Source organism: Cebus imitator, unplaced genomic scaffold (assembly GCF_001604975.1).
Source record: "Cebus imitator isolate Cc_AM_T3 unplaced genomic scaffold, Cebus_imitator-1.0 Scaffold312, whole genome shotgun sequence".
NCBI lineage: Eukaryota > Metazoa > Chordata > Mammalia > Primates > Cebidae > Cebus > Cebus imitator.
Window position 1 is genome coordinate 537,108 of NW_016107627.1, and position 11,796 is coordinate 548,903.

The 11,796-nt window shown below is 37.1% G+C and overlaps 2 protein-coding genes across 2 annotated transcripts in view; one reads left to right on the forward strand and one right to left on the reverse strand.

Moving 5' to 3' along the window:
* The window catches only part of UBAC2 (UBA domain containing 2), a 180,049-nt gene that overhangs the window by 43,701 nt on the left and 124,552 nt on the right, over positions 1–11,796 (forward strand). The window lies entirely within an intron of this gene.
* On the reverse strand, positions 4,056–11,719 carry GPR18 (G protein-coupled receptor 18). Its single transcript, XM_017503557.2, has 2 exons — positions 7,890–11,719; positions 4,056–5,251 (listed from the first exon to the last, which is right to left on the reverse strand). Exon 2 carries the CDS (start codon positions 5,215–5,217, stop codon positions 4,222–4,224), a length of 996 nt encoding a protein of 331 aa, XP_017359046.1. The 5' UTR covers positions 5,218–5,251; positions 7,890–11,719; the 3' UTR covers positions 4,056–4,221.

The following is an 11,796-nucleotide window of genomic DNA, read 5'->3' on the forward strand; positions in this document are numbered from 1 at the left end:
AACTCCTGGCCTCCAGCAATCCTCCTGCCTTGGCCTCCCAAACTGCTGGGATTATAGGCGTGAGCCACCATGCCTGGTCTAGAGTCTTATTTCCTAATGATTTATAGATTCAAAGAAAACTCATGTTCAGAAGTTCTCTTCTCTTCTGGCTTCCTCTCTATCCTCTTTCCCTCTTTTTTCTTATTTTAGTTAGCATCTACTTGGAATCATGCAAGCTAGAAATCTTTGTCTTTGCTTGTCAGTGCAGTAGGTCACTGACTCTGTTTTTGTATTTTGAAATTTGAGCTTTCAGATTAAGGGGGAACACGTGCAGGTTTGTTATATGAGTATATTGCATGATGCTGAGGCTTGGGGTACAGATGATCTGGTCACCCAGGTAGTGAGCATAGTACCCAGTAGTTAGTTTTTCAACCCTTGCTTCCCTTCCTCCTTTCCCTCTCTAATAGTCCCCAGTGTCTATTGCTCCCATCTTTATGTCCATGTGTACCCAGTGTTTAGCTCTCACTTTTAAGTGAGATCATGTGATATTTGGTTTTCTGTTTCTGCATTAATTTATTTAGGATAATGGCCTCCAGCTGCATACATGTTGCTGCAAAGGACATGATTTTGTTCTTTTTTATGGCTGCATAATATTCCATGGTGTATATATACCATATTTTCTTTATCCAGTCTGTTGTTGATGGTCTCCTAGGTTGATTCCATATCTTTGTTATTGTGAGTAGCTCTGTGATGAACATGTGAGTACATATGTCTTTTTGGTAGGATGATTTATTTTCTTTTGGCTGTGTACCCAGTACTGGGATTGCTGAGTTGAATGGTAGTTCTAAGTTCTTTGAGAAATCTCCAAACTGCTTTACCTAGTGGCTGAACTTATTTACCTTCCCACCAACAGTATATTAGTATTCCCTTTTCTCCCTTACATGCAACAGTGTATAAGTTTCCCTTTTCTTCCCAGATCTCACCAGCATCTGTTGTTTTTTGGCTTTCTAATAGCCGTTTTGACTGGTGTGAGATGATATCTCATTGTGGTTTTGATTTGCATTTCTCTGATGATTACTGATGAGCATTTTTTCACGTGTGTTGACTGCTTGTGTGTTGTCTTCTGAGAACTGTCTGTTCCTATCTTTTGCCCACTTTTTAATGGGGTTATTTGTTTTGTGCTTGTTGAATCAAGTTCCTTTTAGATTCTGGATATTAGACCTTTGTCAGATGCATAGTTTGTGAATAGTTTCTCCCATTTTATAGGTTTTGTTTACTTTGTTGATAGTTTCTTTTGCTGTTCAGAAGCTCTTTGGTTAAAATGGGGCCCTACTTGTCAATTTTTGTTTTCATTGCAATTGCTTTTGAAGACTTAGTTACAAATTCTTTCCCAAGGCTGATGTCCAGAATAGTGTTTCCTAGGTTTTCTTCTAGGATTCTTAGAGCCTGAGGTCTTGCACTTAAACCTTTAATCCATCTTGAGTTAATGTTTGTATGTGGTGCAAGGTAAGGGTACAGTTTCATTCTTCTACTATGACTAGCCAGCTATTCCACCACCATTTATTGAATAGGGAATCCTTTCACCACTGTTTATTTTGTGAACTTTGTTGAAAATCAGATGGGTGTAGGTGTGAGACTTTATTTCTGGGTTCTCTATTCTGTTCCACTGGTCTGTATGTCTGTTTTTGTACCAGTAACCATGCTGTTCTGGTTATAGTTTAAACTATATTTGAAGTATAAGCCTTATACTTTGAACTCAGATAATGTGATGCCTCTGGCCTTTTTTTTTTTTTTTATGGTTGCTTTGGCTGTTTGGGTTCCTTTTTGGTTCCATATGATTTTTAGAATAGTTTTTTCTAGTTTTCCCCCTGCTTCGGATTGCCTTGGCTATTTGGGCTCTTTTTTTGGTTCTATGTGAATTTTAGAAGAGTTTTTTTTCTAATTCTGTGAAAAATGACATTGTATTTTGCTAGGAATACCCTTGAGTCTGTAGATTGCCTTGGGCAGTATGGCCATTTTTTGTTTTCATTGCAATTCCTTTTGAAGACTTAGTCACAAATTCTTTCCCAAGGCTGATGACTAAACTCTTCTTATCAAGACAAGCTATGGCAGAGAACTTTTCTATCTAATAAATTTAAGCGTAGATTCATCTCTATGGCTGAGAGTTGACCCTTACTATGTATATGTGTAAAATAAACCTACATATCAAATACAGGTGTTGTTTTTCTTGTTTTAGAAATAATTGTGTGTTAAATATATGCAAGATATATAAATAATATATAAAGATATATATCTATAAAGATACTTAATGTATATAAAATATATAAAGATATATATTACTCATTTGATTATTAAAACTAAAATCTTTGTGTTTTTCTCTTTATTGAGAAACTTCATCTCAGTACCACCTCATGTAGCTCTAAGAGCGTTTACATTATCTAAACATGTTTGCTTTTTATTATTGAAAAATCAGTGTTTGATATGAAAGAACTGACCTTGGTTTCTAGGTATGGTTCTTCAGCTAAGCAAGTCACATAACCTCTTTGGACTTCAGTTTTTTATATTTCAAACAGAAGAATTATACCAGAAGATTGTCCAAGGGACCTTCTAGTGCAAAAATGCTATTTTATGATTAGACTTTTTTTCATTTTTTAATCTTTTTTTTTTGTTTCTAAAGAATATGAATTTACCTGTTATTTCCAAAAATCAGTCTTTCTTTCTTTCTTTTTCTTTCTTTCTTTCTCTCTCTCTCTCTTTCTTTCTTTCTTTCTTTTTCTTTTCTTCTTTCTCTTTCTTTCTTTTTTTCTTTCTCTCTCTCTTTCTCTCTCTCTCTCTCTCTCTTTCTCTCTTTTTCCCTCCCCTCCCCTCCTCCCTCCCCTTCCCCCCACCCTCCTGCCCCCCTGTCACCCAGGTTGGAGTGCAGTGGCACTGTCTTGGCTCACTGCAACCTCTGCCTCCCAGGTTCAAGCAATTCTCCTGCCTCAGCCTCCTGAGTAGCTGGCATTATAGGCGTGCACCACCACGCCCGGCTAATTTTTGTATTTTTAGTAGACACTGGGTTTCACCATGTTGACCAGGCTGATGTTGACCTCCGGACATCAAGTGATCTGTCCACTTCAACCTCCCAAAGTGCTGGGATTACATACATGAGCCGCCACAGCCAGCCAGAAATCAATTTCTAACCAATGCGTATATTTGGTTCCAAGCCCCAGTGGGACATGATTATGTTAAGAGTGATAAAGGTAATTTGATGGAGAGGAAGTTATAGTTGAATCATTTATTTTACTTCCATAGTATTGAGGATAATACGGGCTCTGTAGATTATTGTTCAGTTCCTTTCTTTTAGATGGTAAGTTACTTGGTTTGTTACTTTATTAGGATAAATTAAATGGCAAGACTAAGAATTCAAGGTTCCTATTAGTACTATTTATAATGTGACATATGGCCTAGAAAAAAAATCAGTTAACCCCTTGTAAAAATGGGATTTTTAACCACACAAGAAGACCTAACTATTTGTATTGGAGAGTGGTATTTCACCATATTATAGTTATCTCACATGATAGAAATGAACTTGGATTATTGGATAGAAACAGCATTTCAGATTAGGTTTTCATCATTAGTCTTAAGTAGGGTCTGGTGCGTAGTAGGCCCTCAGTATTTGTTGAATGACTGTCCTCTGTTTTCAAAAGAATGAAGTCAGAGTTGGGGAGGGCTGATGGGGATAGCCTTTACAGGCCCCCTTGAGTTGTTGTTCCTATTAATTTTGCCTTATAGTAAGTAACAGTAATGAGTTCAACATAATTTCCTGTATAGGAATTCTGGAAGTTGAGGTTTGGGACATAAAATGTTGGACTTACAATTAATCCTAGTGCAAATTAGACCTAATTTGCAAGGAGCTGCATCTAGGTAGAAAATAATTTAATCAAATTATTTTATATGGTAGCTGGATTTCCCCTCCTGCTGACTTGATTAACATACACGTGTCACTTGCACATAGAATTAAATGCAAAAATTTAACTTGATTATCTGTGTAAATACGGCTTGGTTATGAAAGACAAATTGGATACTTTTCTCCCAATAATTCACAAAAATGTTTTCTCTAAGTTTTTTAAATGAAGATAATGAATTTATTTTTTTCAAGAGAAAAGGGACTTGATAGTATTATACAGAATACTCATTGACCCCAGACTAGTTCGTAAAGTGAATTTTAATGGGATTGAAGTAAAAAAACCTTTCTATTATTCATAGCATTTCACTGTTTATATTGCTTAGTGACCGTAAACTACCAGATCGGAAACTTTTTCTGCGCATGCTTCGAAGGTAATTACGGTATAGCATGACACTAATGACTCGAGCCTGAAATTGTTTTGAAACAATGTAGTAGAGAATCACATCCAGACACGTGCTGAGATTCATGAGGAAGGTAGTAAAGGCTCCCCAGGGATTATAACTGTTCTCCCCTGATCCCAGCATCAGGAAAGCAAAACAGATGTGGAAGGGCATAAAGCAGATGAGCACCTGCACCAGCAGCGTGATGATGATCCTTATGGACTTCTCCTTGACTTTGGGTTTCAGCTTAGACGTCCTTCCGTGAAGGAGACTATGAATAATGACCAAGTAGCACCCAATCATGATAAACAAGGGAATCAAGAAGAAAAATGTCAGTCGAGTGAAGTTCAGCACGTTCACAGCTTTTAGATAGATAATGTCAGAAATCTTGAGACAGGTGGCGGGGCTGGAGCCTTTATCCGGGTCTTTATAGAGCAATAGCAGAGGGATGGTCGTGGTCAAGGTCATTATCCATACTCCCACACACGCCAGCACGGCTTTGCAAGTGTTTTTAAGTTCTTTGGCATGCTTCGGCTGTACAATGGCCATGTATCTGTCGGCACTAATAAAGGCAAGAAGCCATAGAGCAATACTTGGGTAAAACACTGTGAGAGCTCCAAGAATCTGACAGAAGTACTCTCCAAATGGCCATTCATCTTTTGCGTAATAAAACATTCGAAAGGGTAAAGTCATGATAAATATCAAGTCCAGTAATGCCACGTTCATCATATAGATGGTTACAGTGGTTCTCTTCTTGGTGGTACAACTGAAAACCCATAATGCAGTGACATTAACAAATAATCCAATTATGAAGATACAGCTGTAGAAGACAAGGGCCGCAATTTTGTATTCACCTGGATGTGAGTTGTTAAAAGGGACAGGTTGATCTTGATCGTTCAGGGTGATCATTTTACAGCTTGTTGGTAGGCATGACACTTAGAAACTGTAAAAATAGTTAAGAAAAATAGGAATAAAATTTTGGTTGAAAAATAAATGCTTAACATTCTCCCACTCAGCTTGGCTGTCACTGAATTTTAATTTTGAGAACATTTTATGTTATAGACTCACTTTATGTGTCTTAGTCTTTGTTAATGAATCCATTCCCTAGAGATATTACTAATTTGTATCAATCTATTAAAACGGTCCTGGTGTCATAATTCATTGACAATTTCATTCATCTCTCTCTCTCTTTCTCACCTTGCTCACTTGCCTTCTTCCTACAAGAATAACCATTTCTTTACAGTTTTTTCCTATAGTGTGAAATTAGGTAACAATTGTTTCTGTAAGTGTCCTTTCATTTGGACTAACAGGGAAAAGGCCATTCTGAATTTTGAATCTTATGCAGTTGTTTGCCACTTTTTGTCATCTTCATTCTGTTTAAATATTTTGCAACCAGATGAGCAATGTCTAAATAATGTATTTTTGTTCATTAAATATAATTTTAATATGCAAAATATGTGAATAGAAATGTGGAAAATGAATCAAGGAACCATTCGAGTGGTTAACTACTGAACATTCACAGTAATTCTCATTTGAGAGAGAAATAGGAACTTTTCCTTTGTTACAGCTGTAGCCCCACTGTCTATTGAACATGTAATAGGTACTCAATAAAATATTTACTGAATCAATGAATAAATAAAGGAACTTTTGGTGAGATGACTTATAGCAGCTCCACTAAAAAACTCTCAATTGTAGTTTTCTAGATGAAGACTTGTTTAGCTGGCCATTAAACTTTTTTTTTTTTTTAAGTGGAAACACTTTATAATATTTATAACCTTACATTCTCTTTAAATTATAGGTCTAGAAACAGTAGTGTTTTGTGCCATGATCAACAGATCAAGAACTGGACTGTTAGAACAATAGATGAGCTATTTTCTAATGCACAGTTGGGAGTACATAATGCCAAGTCTACAGGTTTTGTTCATCAAAACAAGAAACTGCTTTCAGTGGCTCTACTTCAGTGGTGCACAGAAAGCAGCACCTTGAAAATAAGCTTGTGCCATTAGTAACTTTCATATCCTCATTCTGCCTACATTCAGAAGCTTAAATATTATTTAAATTTTAAAAATTTTCTAAGTAAATCCAAAAATGGAGTATCTAAGGCAAGTAGATATTAATAAGTCATTCAGTAACTTGATGTGTATGTAGAAACTAATAAATTTCCATAACCCTCCCCCCCAAAAAAAAAATCTGTCCATTTTAAATGGAAAGGAGTTTATTTGGAGTTGTAAATATCATTGAACCCCTCAGTGTGAAACTTCATTCCCCCATGATGCAACACCAACAACAGATTTTAAAAATAGACTTTGCTGCAATGAGATGGAACCTGTGGCATCCCTTGAAATGTGGAGGTGGATGAAAAATTTCCTTCAAAAATGTCACTTTGCAGAGTGGGCTGTCTTGAAATCAGCCCAGAATTTCTCTTTAATGAAAACTGTGAGGGAGATTTGCTGTGGTCAGTGGCATCACAGGCTATTGATAATGAAGAATTAACTTGAGCAGTTGCTGTGGATAATCACAAGATAAGTGCCTCCCTGCCTGCCTGCCTTATTTCCTTCCTTCCCTTCCTTTCCATCTTTCCTTCTCAAATATTTAGGTTAAATATGACTTTGGTGTAGAATTATATATATTTTAAAACTTACATTAAATTTTCCAAATATTTGTGTGACTAGAATATTAATTTCTATCAAATGAGGAAAGAACTGCAGAGAAAAATTATATATCCAATGTCATTCAAAGGAGAGTAATTTTGGAGGCGTAAATCTTATTTTTAACTGGAATGAATTCTTAAGTAGTAGCAATTGTAATATAAATGAAATTTTGTATTTGTTTTCCTTTTTTAGTGTTATATCAGGACTCCCTTCACCTATCCTCATCCTTTAATTTTGTAGCATAAGTCCTGTACTTACCATTTTGAGTAAATCTTTTTTCCCACGTTAGGCTCAAGCTGTTTCTATGTAGCTTATTTGTCACCAATACTTCTATTCATTTGCTCAAGTTTGAAAAAATGTGAGTGATGCATGTGTTTTAAAGGCAATATAGTATTGGTTGTGTTCTGCAAACACAGACAGATTTTTGGATAAATATTAAAAAGTGACTGACTTTCAAGTCAGCTTTTTAAAAGCTGTAGATACCACAATTATCTGTAGCTTTTCTTAAAAATCATTAAATATGTTTCATGAAACAATGTAATTGAAACCATGTGATGAACATTCCTAAATGTACATATGATTTGCCATAAATGTTTTCCTTAAGCTGAAAAAAATTATATTTACTGTTAATGTAAAGCAATATTGAAAATAAATGTAAAATCGTATTAATTTTGAAAGATGATTATATAGCCTTTTTCAAGGTCCTTCACCAACAAGGTTCAGTTATATTTGTTTTTTTTTATAGAGACGGTGTCTCACTGTTGCTCCTAGGCACAAGTGATCCTCCTGCCTTGGCCTCCCAAAGTGCTGGAGTTACAGGCGTAGGGCATCGTGCCCGGCCTGTATTATTAAAATGAAATGATTTTTGAAATTTGGCACATAAAGCATTACTTTTGGCAATAATCATGAAGTTAATTAAATGCTGCTTACCTCCTTTCCATCAATAGGCTGTATAAGAGATGAACATTTTTCAGCATACCCGCTTCTGTTGAAGAGATATCTTTGAGTTGCCTCTGTTAAAATAGCTCTTTCTGGAAACAGTGTATTTAAGAAATGTTGTATTTTGTTTTAGACGTTTGTTGCTTTAAAAAGTAGCTTCCAGTGTAACGCTTGGCATAGGAGTTGGTGCTGAGCTGACTGTAATTGCTGCTTTGTCTCTTTCAGGAAGTGCTTTCTGAAATAGGCTTTTTCACCTTATGACTTTACCCTGGATGTGGTTTTTCTCTTTCACAAATGATTTGTTTATGCATAAGCTCCCCTTGAAATGATGGCATATACTTCAGAGAATTATATACAAAGGATAAAGTTTGTTCAGTTTGTGTACTTTGATGCTTAAAGTCTGCATCATCTATGGAAGGAAAAGGAGATTTGATATTGCGTAAAAGGGGTTTAAAGTCTAGCTTCTTTGCTTTCTAAGCTGCGTGATTTTGTCTAGTTACTGACCCGCTTTGACTAAGCTATTGTTCCTACTTCACTTCTGTACAGTTGAAATAGAGATAATGCTATCCAGTAGGATTCTAAGGGGCGTAAACCAGAAAGATCCCAAGTTAACATAGTACCTGGCACTTAGTAGGTTCTCCAAAATGATTTGAGTCTCACTTTTTACTACTGAGTTCTTAAAAATTATAGAATATTGACATTTCTACTTTTTAGTATTTAAACATTTCTAAATGTTTAAAAGTAGGATCTTTTGTTACTTGCTTCTGCTTTGCCACATACATTAATCCACTTCAGTTTGGTGTATTTTGTAAGTGTCCTTTTCCAGTACATGGAAGTCTAGAAATAATTTCTTTTGCATACAAATTTCTGTAAATCTTAGCAGAAAGGACTCTGAAGTCTGTAGTGGACTGATTTACATATTAGGAGTGTTTTCACCTAAGAAGGGAAATGAAACCAGCAGAAGGGGAAGTGAGCAACGAATCACTGCCTGCCTCGTTGGGTTAATTTTTTTACTTTCTCATTTCTTAAAAAAAAAATTATCCTCTCATTTGCTTATCCTAAAATTTTAATTATCTTTGTATTTGGTTATGCATGGTTTGTCAACTTTTAAAAGGTGCAGGAACTTAAATGTGTTTGTTTTTTGAATTTTAGACAGTTTGGGGCCCATCCATTTTTTTTTCCCCCAGATAAAACCATTATAAGTCTGTGGCTTAGAAAAGTTACTTAAATCCTTGCCTTTGGTGATAAAATACTTTTGATTGTTACATCCTGCCAGAATGATGGGTTTTAGAAGTGCTGGAGACAACCATAGCAACTATTTCTTGTGTGAATAAAGAAACTTAAGGTCAGTTACTTGCTTGAGAACTCAGGGTGAAGCCAGGCCCAGTTTCTCCCACTGTAATAACTTCTTAGGAGGTGATTATATTGATCTGTCCAATAGATAGGACTTCTTATGGCTGAATTACATTCATTAATTTTTTATATGTGGTGGTATATTTCATATACCACATAGGAGTTTGATATTTCAGCCAGGTAGAAATCTCCTGCCTGTAGACCTTATCTGTCCATTGCCCTATTCACATAGCTTGTGACTTTCCTAAAATTAAGTATTGCATAGTTTCCCCATTGCTGCTAAAATCAACAGATACAATGATGGCATGTGTCTAGAAGAGTCCTCTCATTAAGACTTGAGTCCTTTATGGTACACAGGGGCATTCTTTTTTCTGAATTGCCAGGCTCTTAGAGGAGGCATCCAGGAGCACCTGAGGGCTCCCCATAGGCCTGGCTTTAGGTGGAGTGAGCTCTCACTTTTTCCCCATCTCCATCCATTCCAGTCCTCTGGACTGGCTACATTTGCTCTTTCTGCCTCTCACATGCTGTTCCACCCACTGAGGCATTCCTCACCACCATCTCCCACCTCATGGAGTGGCCTACTGCTCTTTATTCTTATAGCTTCCTTTGCAGGGACGTTTTCTCTGCCCCTCTGAAGCTGGGCTGGTTGTTCATCCCTGCAGGGTTCCTTATCACTTGGTACCTATCTCTGTAGTGGCACATGTTTGCATTGTTACTGCATATTTACTTGCTTTTTGTCCTCCACTAAGTTGCATTCCTTGAGAGTTGGCATGTGTTGCATATGTATGTAGGGAAGAGGCATTTTATAGTGGTTGAATGTCTGACTGAACAAGTAGGTGAAGAAATGGAGAGGTTGGGGAAGGAATGGATAATGCTGGGGCCCAGTGTCAGCAGCAGGGACACTGACCAGCTTATGAGATGGGGAGACTTAGGCAAGGGTGTGGCGTCTGTAGTTCTCTCCCATAACCCATGAGCCCTGTAGCATTGACTGCCATTCTCTGTGCTCCTAGATCTTCACAGTGGTTTTGTGTTGGCAGGGCATTATAGTAAAAAGAAGCTGCCCTAAATAATGGGTCAAGGATTCAACTTGTATAGTAGTTTCTTTAATACTTGAACCTAGTGAAATTTTTTTTTTCAAACGGAGGAACTTTTTCAGGAACCATTCATGCAGCTTTAATTTCTTCACTTATTTTGGATTATGAGTAAAAGAGGGATTTTACTTATTCACTTGCAAAAGAGGGATTTTGCTTATTCCCAGAGACTGCAAGATTCCCCTTGCTTTATGAACTAATGTGTTTTAGCTGCAGTTTTGGGTTTTGGTTTTGTTGTTAAAAGCCCTAAGTGGATTTTGATTTTAGCACTAGAACCCGACTTTTGACTGAATATAATTCAGCTAAGCCAGTTTTTAATGAGAAAGGATATAGTTAATAGATTTGTATAGCAAATTCCCACTATAAAACATACTTCTATGTTAGACATTTTGTCTATGCCACAGGTAAAATAATATTTCCTGTTCTTTTAGCATAGCAAGTGTGAGGGCAGCTTATCCTTGTTGCCTCCCATCAGCACAGGGACCAGGAGTCCACTGTTGTTACTGTTCATGTATCCCAACATGGGGTCAGTCAACACACAGCCAGTCCTCAGGGAGAAGAGGGTGTGAGGCAGACAATGAGTGCTCTGAAGTAGAGGAGAGGCTTATCCTTTGGCCCTGATTCTGTTTCTCAAACTTTTATCTAAACTGACTGCTCTTTGGATGCGGATGTGTGGGAGATATGTTGAATAGTAGGAGCTTCTGGATAAAGATTGAGAAACTGTTTGTCTAAATGTGTGGTTTTACTTAAGTCCCAACAATTTACAGCTATAATCTTCTAGCCCAGTTAGTATACCTCCTTTCTGTTTACTTTCCAAATTGCATTGTAAATATATTTCCAAATTTCTTGTCTTTAGCAATTTTTCTGTAGTTTTAAAGTTTTATAAACATGGAGACATTCAGACACTTAGCTCACAGCAAACAAGTTGAACCCAGATCTAACCATGTATAAGTGATGGCAGTGAAATCAGTCCTGGAGCCACTTAAGTCCTATACCCCAGGCCAAGAGTTTGCAGTGTGACATTTCACTATTGGAACAGAGATCCAGAGTCGCCAAGGCAGCAGATCAGGTTCACTGTCATGGTGTCACAGTGCTTATATTCCAGTAACCCTTATTTTATTGAATAATGGTCCCAAAACACAAGGATGCTGAGCCTAATGTATAAGTTAAACTTTATCATAGGTATGTATGTTCAGGAAAAAATAGTATAGGGTTTGGTACCATCTGCAGTTGCAGGCATCCACTGGGGGTCTTGGAATGTATCCCCTGAGAATAAGGGGGACCACTGTATAGTTAACACCTAGTAGTACGAGGAAGTGGTATTTCAGAACAAAGAGGAGGGCCAGGTGCACTGGCTCACGCCTGTAATCCCAACACTTTGGGTGGGTGAGGTGGGTGGAACACCTGAGGTCAGGAGTTTGAGACCATCCTGGCCAACATGGTGAAACCCCATC